The sequence below is a fragment of the Mus caroli genome, chromosome 2 (genome assembly GCF_900094665.2).
Source record: "Mus caroli chromosome 2, CAROLI_EIJ_v1.1, whole genome shotgun sequence".
NCBI classification, from domain to species: domain Eukaryota; kingdom Metazoa; phylum Chordata; class Mammalia; order Rodentia; family Muridae; genus Mus; species Mus caroli.
In genome coordinates this window covers 79,150,459-79,163,240 of record NC_034571.1, presented here as the reverse complement: position 1 = coordinate 79,163,240, position 12,782 = coordinate 79,150,459, and the positions used below count along the sequence as shown (strand labels likewise).

At 45.9% G+C, this 12,782-nt stretch overlaps 1 protein-coding gene across 5 annotated transcripts in view; it reads right to left on the bottom strand.

Moving 5' to 3' along the window:
• Positions 1-12,782, bottom strand: part of Slc43a3 (solute carrier family 43 member 3) — a 25,903-nt gene that overhangs the window by 7,175 nt on the left and 5,946 nt on the right. For all 5 annotated transcript variants that reach the window (XM_021152713.2, XM_021152723.2, XM_021152709.2 and 2 more), the window contains exons 4-10: positions 11,301-11,347; positions 8,178-8,254; positions 7,717-7,809; positions 4,972-5,111; positions 3,284-3,381; positions 1,543-1,731; positions 1,181-1,300 (exon numbers count right to left, since the gene is read on the bottom strand). In XM_021152713.2, the coding sequence (XP_021008372.1) occupies positions 1,181-1,300; positions 1,543-1,731; positions 3,284-3,381; positions 4,972-5,111; positions 7,717-7,809; positions 8,178-8,254; positions 11,301-11,347 (764 nt within the window). The remainder of the gene's footprint in view (positions 1-1,180; positions 1,301-1,542; positions 1,732-3,283; positions 3,382-4,971; positions 5,112-7,716; positions 7,810-8,177; positions 8,255-11,300; positions 11,348-12,782) is intronic.

The window sequence follows — 12,782 nt, the reverse complement described above, 5'->3', positions numbered from 1 at the left end:
AGACAGGGTTTCTCTGTGTAGCCCTGGCTGTCCTGGAACTCACTCTGTAGACCAGGCTGGCCTCAAACTCAGAAATCCGCCTGCCTCTGCCTCGAACCACCAAAGCCCAGCTAGCCTGAAGCCTTCTTATGCACTCTCCTGGTTTCTCCTGCAACTCTCTCAAGCCCTGCCCTCTGATTAGCTTGACTCACTCACAGAAAGGATGGAGATTCCTGAATGCCTATCTCTGTCAGATCTGTCACGCTATTGTGGTCTTTAGCCACCATCAGTCTTTTCCCCCTTCCCCTCCCTTCTTTGTCTTTTCTATCCTGGTTCTGAAGAAGCCTTCCCTGATAACAACCCTGCCTCTCCCAGAGCAGGCACCTCGCCCTTCTTGGTACCCATAGTCTGCTGCCCGTTCATGCTGCATGCTCGCAGAGACTCCATGACTCACAGAGGAGCTGCATGCGGAAAAACCCATCGGAAGCCAAAAATATCAGCAAGCTGAAAATGCATTTAACATACCTAGCCTATAGGGCATCACGGCTCAACATACACTAGCTCAAATATGTTTAGAACATTTCACATCAGCTGGGCAAACCCACCCAACAGTAAGCCCACTGTCCAATAAAGTGTTGGCTATCTCGTGTGATTTGTGGACAATGGAAATAGGAAAACAGCATGACCGTGTGGGAGTAACTCTGCCTGGTCATGGACTCCAGCACTCCAGCAGTAACAGGCCATGTATACTTGATGGATTGATACTACCTCTAGATTAGGACAGCTGAAGAAGACAAGATTTACCTGCCTCATCCATTGGGTTTTTGTTTGTTTGTTTGTTTTTTGTTTTTGCTTGTTTTCTTGGGTTTTTTTTTTTTTTTGGTTTTTTTTTTTTGTTTTTCTTTTTTTTTTTTTTTTTTTTTTTTTGGTTTTTCGAGGCAGGGTTTCTCTGCATAGCCCTGGCTGTCCTGGAACTCACTTTGTAGACCAGGTTGGCCTCAAACTCAGAAATCCGCCTGCCTCTGCCTCCGAAATGCTGGGATAAAGCCTCATGAGACTGGTACAGTGGCTGGCACAAAATGTATGACCAAGGGTTGAATGGATGGATGAACCAGTCAGGGAGAAAGGATAGAGGCAAAGACAAGGCAACTGTGGAAGTCTATGAAGATCTCTCCTCCTGGCTCCCTGATCCCAGGCTTACCTGTCCTTTTGGCTGCCTTCTGATACTTCTGTTTAAGGCGGTCCATGAGTAAGCCATTCCAGGGGGCACACAGCACGCCAAAGAACTGGGTGATGGCAAAGGCATTTGTGTAGGCACTGACTTGTGAAGGCACAAAAAATAGGGGTTAGGTGAGAAGAAATTTTCAGGCTACTTCACAATATAAGACTCTCCCATCTCACCCTTCTCTCCAGCCCTCCTCCTCAGACCCCGACCCCTACCCCCACCCCCTGAAACCACTCTGGAATACATAGCTTTGCTGGCACAGCATCTGTTCCTGAGACTCTCAGGGCTCTAGGTTTCTACTTGAGACCTCCCGAAAGACTCCTCTGAAGCCCACATACCTTTCACTTTGTCCCCACCGGACAACTTAGTGAGTAGAGAGTTGAGAGTACCAATGAAGAGGTAATGCCACAACTGTATGATAGACAGCCACACCACGTGCAAGATGAATCGGCGAGAGAGCGCGCAGTGTCGAAAAGAGTGTGGCTCCTGCTGCTGTTGCTGCTGCTGCTGCTCTGGTCCAGAATTCTCTGATAGGGAAGAGAGGAACTTGGCATAAATGACAGGGAAAGAAGAAGGGTAGGATAGGCCAGAGTGGCCCTTAACAAGACAGTCTCAGGCCTAAGTTCTCAGTGCACCCTTGTCTTCTAGGAGCCAACTAAAACTCCCCCAGCCCTCCACCATGCTCGTCATCTTGTCCTTCCACCTTGGATGGCTCCCATCCTGTTCCTTGGTGTCTAGAAATCTGATCTCTCTCACAGCCTGCTCAATGACACTTCTTGCTGTAGTACTTTCCTGATGGTTCTCAGCCAAGATGACGTAATGAAAACCAAGGAGAATGTTGGGACAGAGAGAGGGTGAAGGTGGACAGCTGTTGTCGTGGTCTACTCTGCATCTCCTACCTTTCCTTTGGTCCCAGAATCCTTCATTTCCTTAGGACTCCCTTGTTCTCTCTGGTCCAATTGGAACCATGAATTAAATATTCTGTTCCTCACCCAGTTGACCAATTAACTCATTCTCCCTAAGTAGGCAGAACTGGCTTAAGACTTTAGTGTACAGAAATGCTCAGAGGCAGCCTGGTTCCACACCTCTGTAGCCTGGCAGGTTCACTATCCTCTTGATTATGTGAGCCTTCCACAGTCCTCTTACTCTTTGTATTGTTTGAGACAGGGTCTTATGTAGCCCAGAACTCACGATGTAGCTAAGGTTGACATTGAACTCCTGATCCTCCTTTCCATTATGCCTAGATGTATACAGTGCTGGGATTGAACCCAAGGCTTTGCATATGCTAGGCAAGGGCTCTACTGACTGAGCTATAACCCTGGCCCCTATTCTTTTTTTTTTTTTAACAAATTTTATTGTGTGTATTTAAAGCACACAACATGCTGTCATCGGGTACATATAGATAGTAAAATGGTTACCATAGCAAAGCAAATTAACATATCCATCACCTCACATTGTTGCCCATTTTTTTGTGTGTGTGCCAAGAACAGCTAAAATCTGCTCATATAGAAAAAAATATATCTCAAATACAATGTAATTCTATTAACTGCCCTGCTCTGGAAACTGCTTTCTCCTGCCCAGCTGCTACTTCTGCCCTGTGACCTGCCTCCCTCCAACCCCTCCCTCCTCCTCCTATTTTTACTTCTACTGTAGCTAACAATGGTTTATAATATTCATAAGCAAAGATTCAGAGCAGACAGAGGAGGGAAAGGAGGAAGTGATGGGGATGGTACGGATGGAAAGAGATCAGAGACACAGATGCCAACCTTGGTGCCCTAGAATCCCGGGAGAGAGCAAGACCAGAGGGTAGGGATCAGGGCAATGGAAGATAGACTTCAGTGTGAGGAGAGCTGAGGTATGGGGTGGATAAGTAAGAAACAGGCACTGAAAATACACAAAGACCCTGCCCTTTCTGGGTGCTCTCTAAAAGTGAGGGGATTGAAAACTGCTTATGGGCTCTTCCTTGCCCAGCCTGGCCTCATTCTGAACCCCTGAGATGACTTCCTGGGGTTGAAAGCAGATGAAAAGCTACCAAGGCATGGATGGGGTTGCCGTGGATGTGGGTGAAGCAGAACTCACCTTCCTTTGGTGGCAGACATTCCTTTGACTGCAGCTCCTTGGTTTCATGTTCAGCTGCTTTATTCTCTTTCTTTCTAGCACCAAACCTGGAGCACAAGCTGTGGAAACAGAATCTCCAACACTCAGCCCGAGGACTGTGAGCCTGACCAGAACAAGCCCAGAAAAGAGGACAGAGAGAGGATCCTCATCTTCACACGAAATCACTTCTGAACAACCTTGATGGCCAAGTGGCAACCTAGGCCAACTGAATCAGAATGTCTATTGACGCCGGGCGTGGTGGCGCACGCCTTTAATCCCAGCACTCGGGAGGCAGAGGCAGGCGGATTTCTGAGTTCGAGGCCAGCCTGGTCTACAAAGTGNGGGAGGCAGAGGCAGGCGGATTTCTGAGTTCGAGGCCAGCCTGGTCTACAAAGTGAGTTCCAGGACAGCCAGGACTATACAGAGAAACCCTGTCTCGAAAAAACAAAAAAAAAAAAAAAAACAAAAAACCCAGAATGTCTATTGACTAATAGCCAGGTTTCCATGTTCCCATTTTATTTTTTATTGTAATGATCTAAGAGATTCTGAAAGATAGACAAGTTTGGGGTATCCTAGAAGTATGGAAGAAGAGAATGGGTCTTGTTACAAGTCTCGGCTCTAAATCTTTCTCATGTGGCTCCAGCTTTACCACTCAGAGCCTCATTTTCACAGATGAAAACCAAAGGCATGGCTATAAGCACACAGCTATCAGTATATAGCTATCAGTATACAGCTATCAGTATATAACTATCAGTATACAACTATCAGTATATGGCCACCAGCACACAGCTATCAGTACACGGCCATCAGTGCACGGCCATCAGTACATGGCTATCAGTAGGAAATGAGACTGTGAGCATGAACTCAAAGAGCATATGGGGTACAACAAATAGCAATCGAACAGCAAATGAAGATGGCCCCTTGGCTCCCTCTAACTGACAGCTGGTGTGATCCCACTATGGCATCCCACCTCCTCTGCCTCCATCTTTGGCAATGGGACGCTACCCATTTCTCATCATTATCTAGCCTAGACATGTGAACTGCTCCAGCCAAGATAATGTAGCCTACAAGTTACACATCAATTCCAAGTCGAAGCCTCAAAAAACTGTGCGTATCACTGCCCCCTCTCTGAACCCCAGAACCACTATGTGCACACACCTAAGCAAGAATCCTGGCACATTAGCCTGTGACACAGACATTCCTATTACTCCAAATCCAGCCAACTCCCTGCTAACACATCAGATGATTGGAGGCATAAATGATAAGCTCATCCAAGTCTGGCTCAGATGTAAGAAATAAATTCTTAGGAGCTGGAGACATGGCTCAGCCGTTAAGAGGACTGTCTGCTCCTTCAGAGGATTCAGGCTTGGTTCCCAGTACCCACATAGCAGCTTACACCCATCTGTAACTCTAGTTCTAGGCGACCTGACACCCTTTATGACCTCCATGGACACCAGTGGTACACACGGTACACATGCATTTACACAGGCAAAACACTCATATACACAAAATAGAAATAACCTTATCTTTAAAAAAAAGAAAGAAAAATTAAATGCTTGGCATGCTCGTTATGCAGGAGTAGCTAATGAATACACTCTTCTCCTACAGCAGGCTTACTCTTTCCTTTTTCCTACCTCAGATCAGATGGGATAGTGGTCAATCATGCTTACCCATAGCTGTAGTTGGGAGGCAGTGGGTAGGGGATATGTCCCTTGGGCATCAGAAGGAAAGTACGCACAAGGTGCCAGACACTGCAGACAGACATGAAGATGAAGGAAGACCTGAGGCTGATGCCCTGCTCATAAAGCAGCTGTGGAGAAAGAAAAGAGTAACACATCAGGATAACACCAATACTCCCAGGAGCACTACAGACCATAGTCAAAAGTGCAGAGAGAAACAGATGAATGAATGAGCAAAGTGTGGTATAGCCACTTGATGGACTATACCACAGCCTTCACAAAAGGAAGAATATCATGGCACACACCCCAGTACAGATGAACCTTAAGAACAAGTCATATTAAACTGAGAACCCCACTCCTGCTCCAGCCCCTCCCTTCTGCCTTCAAAGAGAAGGAGGTGCATCAGGTAAGCTTTACCTGGGAAGGGAAGGGGACCTGGAAAACAGCTCTTGCACCACCAGCAAAGGGTCTGGAGACCCTCAGGGACTCAGACTTTCTTATCAAGGTGCTCATGGGACTAAATGAGGCTCATGAGCCCATAAGTGGCCTAACAAAAGCCCAGAGAGAACCCCAGGTTGGACAGTTTGGGGTCCACCATTTTTCCTTCCCGTTGCTAGTTGTTATGTTCCAGCTGGTTGCCACACAATCAAAGCGTGGCTACTACCATGTCGACTATTATGCCTTCCTTCCCACTGCGGTCTTCAAAGAGGAAGATCAGAGAGAGGTAGGGAAGAAGGCTTTTGTTGTTGCAACTGGGTTTGGGTAGGCCAAGCAAGCTTCAAGCTCACTGCTATAATATGTATGTGTACTGGCTGGTTTTGTGTGTCAACTTGACACAGCTGGAGTTATCACAGAGAAAGGAGCTTCAGTTGAGGAAATGCCTCCATGAGATCCAACTGTAAGGCATTTTCTCAATTAGTGATCAAGGGGGAAAGGCCCCTTGTGGGTGGGACCATCCCTGGGCTGGTAGTCTTGGGTTCTATAAGAGAGTAGGCTGAGCAAGCCAGGGGAGGCAAGCCAGTAAAGAACATCCCTCCATGGCCTCTGCATCAGCTCCTGCTCCCTGACCTGTTTGAGTTCCAGTCCTGACTTCCTTTGGTGATGAACAGCAGCATGGAAGTGTAAGCCGAATAAACCCTTTCCTCCCCAACTTGCTTCTTGGTCATGNTGTTTGTGCAGGAATAGAAACCCTGACTAAGACAGTATGTTATACATATTATAATGTAATATAATACATTGGCTTACTGTATAATATAAGATGACTTTGACTGGCTGATCCTACTGCCCTCATCTCCCAGGTGCTAGGATTAAAGGTATGATACCAAGCTTGATTATGCAGCGCTGGGGCTTGAACCCAACCAAAGCTTTGTACTTTCGAGGCAGACATTCTAACTAACAGCTGAGCTAGCCTCCAAACTAAAGGTTTTTCTTCTACTCTGCTTTCGCAAACCCTCCTTCAGGGAGGAAATGTCCCCCGAAGTTCTACACTATACACCCACTTTATCTCCTTGCAAGGACAAAGCATGCCTGCCTCTACCTGTCAGTGGTAGTAGAGACAGAGTTTACCATTGTTAGCTTAGACCAACCAGAAATCATACCAAGGGTTAGGCAAGACACTAGCCAAATAAAACTGTTAGCAATGACTTAAACACTAAAATCATTAACAAAGCCAGGCATGGTGATTCCTGCCTATAACCACAGCACTAGAGAGTCTAAGGCAAACGGATTGAGAGTTTAAGGCTAGCCTGGGCTACAAGATTCAGTCCGGCCTGTCCTACACAGTCAGATGCTGTCTCAAAAGAAAAATTAATTGAATCTAGGTGTCGTGACACACATCTATAATCCCAGCACTTGGAAGGCTAAGGATGAATGATCATGAGTTTAAGAACAAACTGGACTCCATGGTGAGTCTTGGGCCAGCTTAAGAAGTCTTTTCTTAAATGGTAATAACAATTAATTAATTTAATAAAAAACAAAACCATTAGCAGACTGGTTGTTAATGGGCTTCTAATATGCTTGCCAACAGTTTGTTCTCCTGACACTTACACCAGCCCTAGAGAGATAGAAAGGCCCCGGTGTAGTCTCTAAGGCCTTCACTACCCTTTCCTACCCACTTTTCCAAGGTGGAAGCACACATCAGCAAGTGTTACTTTTTACAGAGTTCCCAGTTTCTGTCCATCCCTGACCCAAGTATATCATGATTATATCTTCCCTCTTCACTGAGCAAAGATTACATATAGGTTTAGTGTAAAGAAGGGGTTTAGCGGTCCCAAGCTCATCTCTAGAGACAAACAGGCCTAAGTGCAGGTTCAAATGCCATAGTTGCCACTGCAGAACCTCTGACAGGGATCATGATCTCCATAATACTCAAGTGTGTCACCTGAGGAGGAACGTGCCTACCTCCAGGGCTGGCAGAAGTCATGCAGGGCTCACAGGACAAGCAACTGGAATTAATAAAGACTCAAGTGTTCAATAAATGTTAAGTTAGTATTGTGTGTGTGAAAGTGTCTGGAGGCCAGAGGACAGTCATGAGAATCATTCATCAGGAGACAGAGTCTCACAGTGGCCTTGAGATTTGCCTGTTTGTAACACTCCAACAGTGGGATTACAAGTGCACACCAGGACACTCAGCCTTTTCACAAGGATTCTGGGAATCTAACTCAGGTAGTCATGCTCACACAGTAGGCACTTTACGGACTGGGTTATCCCCTCAGTCCCAGCTTTTGGTATTCCTACCTTAATGACGAGGAACACTGCTGAGGAGGAGTCAAATGCTCCATTGTAGAGGGTGATGATGGTTGAACGGTGTTTCCCAAAGAGGTTCCCAATCTGGAGAAGACAAGACAAACTTAGCTGACTTATTCACGAAATAACTCTTTACCTTCCTCAGTACCCAGGCCTGATTAATATCTCCACCCTCAGCCGGGCGTGGTGGTGCACGCCTTTAGTCCCAGCACTCGGGAGGCAGAGGCAGGCGGATTTCTGAGTTCGGGGCCAGCCTGGTCTACAAAGTGAGTGCCAGGACAGCCAGGGCTACACAGAGAAACCCTGTCTCGAAAAAGCCAAAAAAAAAAAATATCTCCACCCTCTCGCACCCCAAATCCTTCCACTCTAGTTTGGGTCAACCCCTCTGGAAACAAATGATGTCTGCACCTCCCTCAGCTGCCTGGGATCAAGGAAGGGGACACAGCTCACACCTGTAGGTTGGTGATAAGGAACAGGATTCCTCCCACTGCGAGCATGGGCATGGCTAGGAAGAGCAGCATGGCAGTGTCTAGAACCATAAAAGTCACAGGAGTGAGTGAGTAGTAATTTCATTGGAACCCAAAACCCAAGAAGCTGTACTTTCTCCCCTCTCCTCCAGAAGGCTCTGGCTCCCATCAGCTTCCAACTTCCAACAACACAGTAGCACTGGAAGCTCACTTCACCAGCTTGCTGGTGTCCTTTGAGGGCCTTAGGGAGTGGTCAAGAGACTCTCCAGTCACGCCTTCTCATGTATCCTGAAAGCCCCTTCTCCTTCCCAGAGGTGGCTATGGGTCTGCAGTAGACCATAATAAGTGCCTGCTCCACCACTGTGGGAGAAGGACTCTGGAGTCAGCACCCAAGTCCAGTCTCAAAGTCACTGCTTCACCATGAGCATGAGCTATCTTCCGAATTCGCCTTGCTCTCCTCACACTATGAACAGAAATGAGAGACTCTGTCCTGCTTCACTGAAGCACTGTGACAACTGAGAGAGAAATGCCTGGGATCCTTCCCTTTGGTTGTGAAAATCTGAGCCCTGCCCTGTGGTGTGGTGCTTGGCATAAGAAATGCTGCATGAGTAGGGATATTCCTGGTTCTAAACAAAACAACAAAATCAAGCAAGCAAGCGAAACTGACATGCAAGCAACAGGCCTCCTAAGTGTCACATAATCTCTAAATGACTCCAAATCACTGAAAAATTAGTCTTAAAAGGGAGCAATTTGGGGCTGGCGAGATGGCTCAGCAAGTAACAACACTGACTGCTCTTCCGAAGGCCCTGAGTTCAAATCCCAGCAACCACATGGTGGCTCACAACCATCCGTAATGAGACCGGACACCCTCTCCTGATGTGTCTGAAGACAGCTACAGTGTACTTATGTATAAAAATAAATAAATCTTTGGGCTGGAGCGAGCAGGGACTGAGCAAGAGCTGACCGGAGCAAGCTGGGCCGACTGGAGTGAACGGGTTGACCAGAGCGAGCAGAGGTCCTAAAAATTCAATTCCCAACAACCACATGAAGGCTCACAACCATCTGTACAGCTACAGTGTACTCATATACATAAAATAAATAAATAAATCTTTTTTTTGTATTAGGTCTGTTCTAGCATCCTCTATTTTTCCCACATTTTGTGTGTTTGTGTATGTTATATGTGTGTGTATGAGTTATGTATGTGTGCATGTGTGGTATATATGTGTGTGTGTGTATGTGTGTGGTAATTTATGTGTATTATGTGTATGTGTGTGTGGTAATGTGTGTGTGTGTGTGTGTGTGTGTGCACTGCTGTATGTGTGAAGGCCAAAGGACAACTTGTAGGTTGGGTCTCTCCTTCTACCACGTGGGTTCTGGGACTCAAACTCAGGTCATCAGACTTGGTGGCAAGTATCATTACCCACTAAGATATCTTGGCAACCTCTTCACCTCCTCTTAAGTAACTACTGTTCAATGCCTAGAGAAGCTCTGGAAAGAGATGATTTTAGAGATGAGTCATGCTATTTGCCATTCACTTTCTGTTGTTTACAAATGTACATCTCTCCTAATGAGCTAAAGATTGGAGATCAGTTTCACAGTAAAATCATCCTAGCATCAATACTTTCCCCAAAACAAAAGTCATGTTTTAAGGAGGAAGAAAGACTTTTGCTCGGCTAGTGTGGCGATGTGAATAGGAATGGCCTTCGTAGGCCCATATATTTGAATGCTTGGTCTTTAGGGAGTGGAGTACTTGACAGGGACTAGGAGGTGTGACCTTGTTGGAGGAAGTGTGTCACTTAGATGTGGGCTTTGGAATTTCAGAAGCCTAAGCCAGGCCCATGTCTCTCTCTCTCTCTCTCTCTCTCTCTCTCTCTCTCTCTCTCTCTCTCTCTCTCTCTCCTTCCTACTGACTGCAGATCCAGTTGGAGAACTCTCAGCTACCTCTCCGGCACTATGTCTCCCAGTGGACCAAACACTCTTCCCACCATGCTGACAACAGACTAATCCTCTGAAACAGTAAGCCAGCCCCAATCAAATGCTTTCTTTTATAAGAGTTGCCTTGGTCATGTGTCTCAATGCAACATTGACTAAGACAGCCGGGGTGTTGGCTAAATCAGTAAAGAATGTTCCTGCAAGCATGAGGCTCTGTGGCCAGCACTATAGCCTAACCAGCACAAAGCAAGTGAGCTAGACACAAAGCAAGAGATGCTGCTTCAAAACCACACGACACCTGAGGGGGCTAAGGTTAGACTTCTGGCTTCTACTTAGATGTAAGCAAGTAAGCCACACCCTCTATACACACACTCAAGTGAGAGCACATGTCAACACATATGCATAAATAAATAATAATATAAATAAGTAACAGGGGATTCTTGCTCAAAACTCACAAATGTAAGTACACACATAAGTAATGATATAAATTAATAAATTAATTAAATAATAAATAAATAGGCTTAGCTTATTGCTCAATTCTTACAAATGTGACTTCATGAGATTTGTTTAGACCAAAACACCAAGCCCCTGGTTTGGCTGAACACAAGCAGAAACTCCCTCATGACATCAACTGGTTCTGTTACAGCTGTTACACAACAGGTCTCACTATTTTTCATTTCTCAACCCTCAAAATGAAGCCACCTAATCTGCCCCTGGGGAAGAATGTTTCGAGTTATCTCTTGGCCAATCTAACCTCCTGCTTCTAGGTCCACTTCCCACATACTTATCCAAGGCCTTAGGAGCCATTAAACTAGTCCCTGCTCACCCTCATCTTATCTCGATTTTTCTCCCCCCACACAACAAAGGAAAGGAAACCAGGCAAACCTAGAATGCACAGACTTTTATACGAATCACTGGGAGCAATTTTTTGCATGTACCAGGGTTGTTGATTTTGATTCTGCTAAGTGAAGATGATTTTCAAAATCATCACACATGTTACCCAAAAACCCCACAGGAGAACATTTTAATACTGTATAGCTATAATTCTCTCTTTAGTAGGATAAATTTTCCACAGACAATGTGGGTCTATGAAAATATCATGGGCCCTTTGCCTTCTGTACCTGGCCCATCCATCCACACCCCAGTTGTCCCTCCCTCCCAGCTGTCCGTCCTTACTTGCAGAGGTGAAGGCAATGATGAACGTGGCGCAGGTGTAGAAAAATCTGAAATACAGAAGCATCCAGTTAAAAGAAACATGAGGACCAAGCAGGAGTCGGCTCAGCTGACATCCAACACTAGCTAGAACTTGACAGCACTGTCAGCCAGGGAACTCCAGGGGAACAGCCACTTCTGAGAGGTCAGCATCAGAGAAGGCCCGATAGACTGAGAGGTAATCCTGACCCCATAGCTAGTAAGTGTGATAGATCTCAGCAGTAACTCAATGAGAGCCTAGAATCACCTGGGCAATGGAATGATTACATTAACTGATACTGGAGAGACCTAACTGGACCGGAGTGGAACTATGTGGATGGCAGAGGATCCTGAACTGTATAAAACAGGGAAACGGAACTCAGCTCCCCCATCCTCTGTGTGACTTCAGATGGAATGTGAAGAGCTCCCTCAAGCTCCTGCTGCTGGGGTGTCCTACTGTGATGGACCAGAGCCTGGAGCCATGAGAAGGCCTCCCTCCTCGAGTCACTTTTGTTGCTGTATTTTATCCCAGTAACAAGAAAGTAACTAGTCCAGAGTCCAGTTTCTAAGGCTAAACTGGGAAATCTTGGATAATGAGCGCAACTGATAATGTAAAAGACTCAGGACTACAGTAGGCAAGGCACAGGGCCTTGTCCTGAGGCCAACCCCTTGGGAAAGGGGGCTGGTGCCTGGCCTGCAAATCAAAACCTTAAATTCTAATTTCATCTCCACATGTGACTTTGGACAAGGTGCTGCCTTCCTCTGGGTCTCAGTAGCCTTTTCTGGAAAAGGAAAGGATTAGTCAACATGCAAACAAGAATAGTTATGAAGTCGAACTAAGAGAATCATAAACTTAGTTTAAAAAAAAAAGTTATTGAGATATGTGTGTGTGTGTGTGTGTGTGTGGTGTGTGTAACTGGACTGCATGGTTGTTGAAGAGTTCAGGTGACAACTCAGTGTCACAATGTCAGAAGGGTTGGACTCGCCTGGATCAGAATGATCTAGATTCCAAATTCAAAGTCATGGCATTCACAGCTCGGGGTGTGGCTTCGAAGTTGTGGTGGTTGGAATGACTATGCCCCCAACAGGCTCATACATTTCTATACTTGGTTTCCAGTTGGTGGAGAGGACTATGAGGCATGGCCTTGTTTGAGGAGGTGTATACTGGTGGCTGGCTGTGATGCCACCCCCAGTGTACTCCCAGCTTCCTGGTTGTAGACCAGATGGGAGTTCTTACTGCTGTTCCGACAGCCTTAAGGCCAAGCCTTCCCTACACTGTCATAGACTCGGGAACCATAAGCTCAATTTAATGTTTCCTTTTCTAAGTTGCTTTGGTTTTATATATATATATATATTTATCACAGCAACAGAAAAGTCACCAACACAGAAGTAGACACTTGCCTGGCTTTCATGAATTCCTGGGTTCAATCCCCAGCAGCAAAAAAAAAAAAAAAAAAAAAAAAAAAA